General features: G+C 37.5%; 1 protein-coding gene across 4 annotated transcripts in view; it reads right to left on the bottom strand.

The window, feature by feature from the left end:
- Positions 1–2,236: 2,236 nt before the first annotated feature.
- LOC120632248 (U1 small nuclear ribonucleoprotein 70 kDa-like) overlaps positions 2,237–6,772 on the bottom strand; it is a 4,805-nt gene continuing 269 nt past the window's right edge. The window contains exons 1-6 of one of the 4 annotated variants that reach the window (XM_039902061.1): positions 5,701–6,772; positions 5,397–5,459; positions 5,252–5,304; positions 4,165–4,303; positions 3,360–3,513; positions 2,237–3,240 (exon numbers count right to left, since the gene is read on the bottom strand). The exon at positions 5,701–6,772 is cut by the window's right edge and continues 269 nt beyond it. In XM_039902061.1, the coding sequence (XP_039757995.1) occupies positions 2,365–3,240 (876 nt within the window). In that variant the 5' untranslated portion in view covers positions 3,360–3,513; positions 4,165–4,303; positions 5,252–5,304; positions 5,397–5,459; positions 5,701–6,772 and the 3' untranslated portion in view covers positions 2,237–2,364. The other 3 variants (XM_039902062.1, XM_039902063.1, XM_039902065.1) reach the window with 3 other exon arrangements.

The following is a 6,772-nucleotide window of genomic DNA, read 5'->3' as shown; positions in this document are numbered from 1 at the left end:
GTTAATGAAAGGGCAGAGAGTATTACGTAGGCTAATTTTTATCCCAGGAATGCAAACTTTTTCCACGGGACTTGCAAAAAACCATAATAAACTCCGACGAAGAACAGCGAGTTAAAATAAAAGTTCTGGGAAATTCGTATCACAGCATCGATACTTTCAGAGCAAAGTGAATTGGGTACAAACAAAAGTTACACCATTGGTGTTATGAAAGGACGCTGTGAAATGGGATGCATCTGGCAGCCCTAATAGATGATATGCTCTGCGCTCGTCAGTCGTCACAGTCTCATTGCGCCTGCGCATCCCCGCCGGCCTTGGCCGTGAAATCGCACAACCTGTATCAATCCAGTCACCTACTTAGCATTCAAAAACTTATTAGCATCGTATCAACCGATGGACGTCCATTGCTGCTGAAAAATTAAAGATTTCAAACAATTCGGCAGCCTTATCGCTACATAGCGATCTCTTGGCAACCAATGGCGTAAAACACAGCTCAAGAAGAGAGCAGTAGGTGATGCATATAAATATACATATATATATTTATTTATATATATGTATAATAAACTAACAATATTATATTTAGATAGATGAATGTGTGAAATGCAGTCTCTAAGCCTGTCACACTGTTTACGTTACATATAAACGTGATCTGCGAAGAAGTTTTTTGGCCCCTTTCTCTTACAATGATTGCCTTATTTGCATAATCGAACACGGAACATTATATAAATCAACCGTTATTGGATCTCCTTAAGAAATAAATTAGCTATTTGTGAAATGAAATCGTCTAAATCTCCGTTATTCGCAGCAAAATTATATAATAGGGATGCAAATGTGAGATCCTAGACACAATGATTCAGTGGTTTTTATGCTAATTTAATTGTTTTATTTGCATAATAACGTCGTTTAGGATATAAAGACCTTTGCACTTAAAGTTTCCATACACCGGGCAATCCGTCGAACACGACGGATTGCACCTGTATGACGATACATCCATCTTCTCTATCCGAGCTGCCGCCACAAGCTACTCACACTAGCTAATGGTGCTAGCTACTTGCACAAGTTACTGCAAGCGATAAGCACATGCTATTTGCACGAGTTACTAGGGTATTCTACTTGCACGAGCTTTCTGTGTGATGTCACATCCTGACCCAAACGAGACACTGCTATTAGACGTTGCGATTTACGTGCAATTGATCGCTGCGACGACAGATCGCCAGTGAATGAGTCCCCTTAGGTAAATATCAAACCTCTAGGGTTGGATATTTCCCCAATTCACTAGGTTCGATTCCCGGCGGGTCAAAATTATTTTGGGTATTCAATCGGCGTTGTTTTACCCCCCTGTCTAGTAGGATACGTCGATCTTGTTTACAAGACCATAGCGGACCTTTAAACCAGAGGTAATAAGAAATTGGAAAATTAATCTCGCCGAGGGGTTGATAGGGCAGTAATAAGCTGGCGATCTTGATGAGGTACGTACCTACCTAAACAAAATAAATGCATAATAATATGCAGACGAGTGAAACGCTACTTGACTAATGACTTGGATTGTAGTCGTGCGTGTCATCGAGAAATTAGCACATATTATAAATACCTACCCAAAGCGTGGCACACGCCGGACGATCATTTGAATGCTACGACTTCAATGTTTCACTCTTAGGTTTTACTAAACAGGATCTTATTAATTTATTTTTCAATCTATGAAATTTTTGAACTTTGAATAATTATTTTTAATAATGTTATTTTCCGCCAACACACAACCTACGTTTCTGTCTAATTTCGCATAAAATATTATTGAGGTACAAAATTATATTTTTATAGACGTGATGTCATAATTCTGAATTCTGCCTCATGTTGGATCGCTACATTTTGCAGTTTATTTTTTAGAAAATAAAGCCAAATTCACTTCGAATATAAATAAAATACGTTATCATATTACACGAATGATATACATTAGATAAATACACTATTTTAGCCATTCTTTGTTACTGTCATGCTTATTGTATTACCTAAAGAACTCAAATTCAAAGGAATCTGAAGCAGCGATTCCCGTACAAAATTACCAAATTATATTTATGCTGTTTGTTTTTTCTAATTTTCTTTTCTCGGAAACCAACGGCGCGGCGGGCGGGTAACATATATTTTTATTTTTACAGATACATCAACTTTCGCTATAGATTAAACTTTTTTTGCTAATATTTATGTCGGTGCCTAATGCTTATTTATTTATAAAAACAAAAACTTTTAACATTGTCATCATAGTATTTAATATTTCTACAAAGAAACGTAGGTAGTCTGCATACATGTAGTTTTTAATTCTTTCTTTTCTCTGTATAGCTTTCTTTACTTCTTATACAGCTCATGATTATATTATCTTGTATCAGTTCCATGACCATATCTATCTCTATCTTTGTTATATCGTTCCTCTCTTTCGCTCTCGCGGTGTCTGTATCTGTCTTTTGAACTATATCTATCGCGTTCTTGTTTAACATCATTCCTAGCTTTATCTTTGTCATATCGTACCTCCCATTCGCTTCCGCGATATTTCTGAATATCCCTTGTACTGGAACTGTATCTATCTCTTTTACTTCTTACTGTATCTTTCTTAATACCATTCTTATCTTTATCTTTGTAATATGGGCCCTCTTTTTCGCTCTCACGACCTCTATGGCTGTCGATTGAACTTGAACGATATATATCTTTTTCTTCTTTAGTATGGCTGGTCCTTTCTAAATTTTTTTCTCTGTTATGTTTAACATCTTTTTCTTTTCTACAATAATCCCTGTAACTGTCTTGTCTTCTGCTTTCATCATTGTCTTCAGACTTTTCTCTTTCTACTCTAGACGTTTTGTATCTCCCTTTCTCAAACGCTTGTGCGTTTGTATGGTCCTCATAAGCACGTTTTCTTTTCTCAACATCTCTTTCTTCTTTGTAACCATCCTTGGTTCCGTCTTGCTTTCTTCTTCTATCACGATCATGCGTTATTCTTTCTTCAGCTGAAGTTTGACGTCTATCTATCTCGTACTTTCGAGAATGGTTATCATCATAAGAAACACGTTTTCTTCTGTGTTCGCTATGATCATTTTTTCTATCGCTATCATATCTGTGTTTTTTCGTAGATCCTCTGTGTTCATTATCGTTCTCGTCTGAGGAATGTGCTGGCTGTTTTTCAGTTTTAGGATATTTATAATCGGATGCATCATGTGGCTTGGTTACGTGACCTTGTGCTTCGACGTACATCTCCATCTGCTTATTTGAACATATTAGTGACAGCAAAAATAAATTGACATAAATAAATTTTAATTTTTGTGCAAATTTCAAAAATATTTAGAAACATACAAATGAAAGACTAACGAGAAGTTTACCTGTGTGTCGATAAGGGCGCGCAGCGTGTGCGAGTAGTTGCGCGAGTGCACCGCCACCCTGTACTTAACGCGTCGGCGGCGCAAGTCTCGCAGCTCTGCCAGTTGCTCCAGCTTCGACTTGCGCTTGCTCTGTTCCGGCGCCGCGCCCGCATCCCTGCGCAAGGACATCAAACTTGTTATCACAATCAAAATGGTCCTCAATCAAAGAGAAGAAGAGTATTTCACAAGTTCTCGATGGTCAGAAGAAGTATTCATCGATTCGTCGATTTCATTTGTTGATGTTACTTTTATCTGTAAAATCTCAACAGATTTCACTACTTTGTATTTTTATTTCCATTTAATGAAAATTCTACAGCTGGCTCTAGTTTGTCTCGTTGTAAGCCAGTTCGACAATAAATTACGAAGTGGGTGGAGCAAAAATCTGTTCTCAAAACTAGTGTAGAGTTACAGTTAGTACAGGACAACACGTTCAGGTGACTGTCGAGTGTGTGATAATAATCGTTGAGCTCACATTAGAGCAGCAAGGATGGTTTGAGATCTGAACCTCTGGCACCTATTAAAGAGGACGCCTGTGACCAGATTTACAGAAAAATTACAGTTATTTGCATTTTCTTGGTGATTAAAATCTTGATAACAGATGTCGGTTAGAACTCTTTAACATCAATAAATGCGATAATTTAATAAACAGCATACTCAGTTATTAGTTGCTAAATAAAAGATGGATATTCAAATTCTACCACAGCACACTGTTGTGTCGGCGAGGTGGTCAACATGTACCTGGTCAAAAGAGCTTTAAGATTCTCACCCTAGCGCCAAGTCGGCGAGCTCGTCGCACGCCGGGCGGGAGGCGATGACGGCGTCGTAGATGGCGCGCCGCTCGTCCGCGGAGTACGCTGCCTGCAGGCGCCCCAGGGTCAGCGGATGCAACGTCACCGCGTCATCACCTTCGTCGTTGAGTTAAGAACGTGCTTTTATCATATTATATTGTTTTTAAAACAATATAGATATTATAAAACAAGTATATCTAATTGCGCTTACGTGCACTCCCTTTCGATTACTTTCGTCAGGTCTCTCGATGAAGTCCCCGGTGTAGGCTCGTTCACAAGCAGAGACATGTAAACTCTTTTCTTGTTCAATAGCAACAATTGCTAACATTCACGAAAGACTGTACCTCGGGCGTAAACTACTAACACAGGATAGAGTACGAGCAAACGAGTGGGGGTTAGTGCTCATGTACATTCACGCAGTCGGCACTTGTCACTGTGCCTCGATGAGAGCAAAGCCGGCAATGAACATGACCCAATAAAGTTCAGTAGTACAAATGTAAGCATCATAAAATCTGTACCTTTTTAGGAACAACCCAAGGTTTTGTTTATGAATTAGACACTAAAAACACAGATTTCAATGTAACTGTAGTAGCTTGAATAGTACAAGACTGTCTACCCTCTTGGCCTGAAGAATAATATATATATTTATGAATGAATATACTTTTATTGCACACCACAAAAAGTATATAAAAAAGAAAAGTATAACAAAATAATGTATACAAATTAGCTGCCTTATCGCTTCATAGCCATTTCTTCCAGGCAACCTATCCAATGGCAAATAAAAAAAACTCAGAAGCTAGATGGGTAGTGCATATATGTACAAAATATTTCATTACCTATATAAATATATATATACAACAATACTTGTAACTAAATAGTCCTGAGTTGTTTCAAGCTAGTCAATTTCTGCCTTAACAAGCCTTGAGATACATAACATTCGTCTGGCAAAGCTAACTGTATTTTGGTGTGGAACTGCAGTAAAGCGAGTCCAAAGCCAAACCAAATATTTATAAGTAAACATCACATTGTAACCAAATTAAAATTAAAAACTTTTTTAAAGGATACAGCATGAAAAAGGATATAGATTTTCAAAGCCAGATGAAATTGATTATTGCGTACTGTAATAGTTTAAAAAATTTAAATATATTAACTCATATAATATTGTTTCCAATAATTTAGTCTATTGTTAAACTAATATTACTCTACCTACCTCTTTCAAAAGCTGGATCAGTCTTGGAAGCATAGTTGAAGATGTCCACAATGTTTTGTGATGCTGCAAAGATTATAATTTATATTGATAACCACTTTTAATACAAGATAAATCCTTTATTATTTCTATATTTTAACCAGTAGTCCTCAAATCAGAAAAACAATATATTGTACAACTTCTTTCAACAGATGGTTCCAACCAGACATGAAACAGAAAGAGGCCCTTTAGAAGAAGAATAAGACAAAGTTGTACCCACTATTCTTCAACTTTTTTAAAGATAACATCAGTACATAAACACACATACGTAGCAAAAACGTTGTAACTTTTTGACGGCCGAGTGGCACAGTGGGCAGCGACCCTGCTTTCTGAGTCCAAGGTTGTACAGGCATATCCAAAGCTAAGACATTGGGGAGACTTTACACGGTACATCCTAAGCAACGTGAGTGCTTCTATTTACGTTTGTTATTGGTGAATGTTCCCGGACCAACGTCTTTTGAATTTTTACGAACAGTTAATGGTCGAGTATTCAATACATACCAGGATGCATGTCGTGAACTGCAATTGCTAGAAGACGATAACCATTGGGACTTAACGCTTGCTGATGCTGCGTTGACATCAACACCGAATAACATTCGTCAGTTGTTTGCAATTATTTTGACGACATGTTATCCCTCGCAAGCACAAACTTTGTGGGAAAAATATAAAAATTGTATGACAGAAGACATCTTGCACCGAATTAAACAAACAAATCAATGCCAAAACATAGATTATACACCAGAGATGTACAATGAAGCATTGGTCTTGATCGAGGATTTATGTGTTCTTATTTCAAATTTACCACTTAATCATTATGGTATGCCATCACCTAATCGTCCAGCCACCGACTTAGTCAATACCGATTTACAACGAGAAAATCAATATGACCATGGAAGTTTAGCAACAATTATCATGAACAGTGAACCATTACTGACAGCAGAACAAAAAATTATTTATGATCGGATTATGCTGGCTGTTGCTGCTGAACAAGGTGGTTTTTTTTTCTTGGATGCACCTGGTGGAACCGGTAAAACATTTTTAATATCGTTGATTCTTGCCAAAATACGGTCGCAACAAAAAATCGCATTAGCAGTAGCATCGTCAGGCATTGCGGCTACCTTACTGGATGGTGGGCGAACAGCACATTCAACATTCAAGCTGCCATTGGACGTTCATAATAAACCAGATGCAATGTGTAACATCAAAAAGAATAGTGGAATAGCTGCAGTGTTGCGGAAGAGTTCTGTAATAATTTGGGATGAGTGCACAATGGCACACAAATATTCACTTGAAGCATTAAACAGAACTATGCAAGATTTAAACAGCAATAATAAACTTTT

Source organism: Pararge aegeria, chromosome 19, assembly GCF_905163445.1.
Source record: "Pararge aegeria chromosome 19, ilParAegt1.1, whole genome shotgun sequence".
Taxonomy (NCBI): Eukaryota; Metazoa; Arthropoda; class Insecta; order Lepidoptera; family Nymphalidae; genus Pararge; species Pararge aegeria.
Note: the sequence above shows the minus strand (reverse complement) of the source record. Positions and strands in the feature narration are given on the sequence as shown.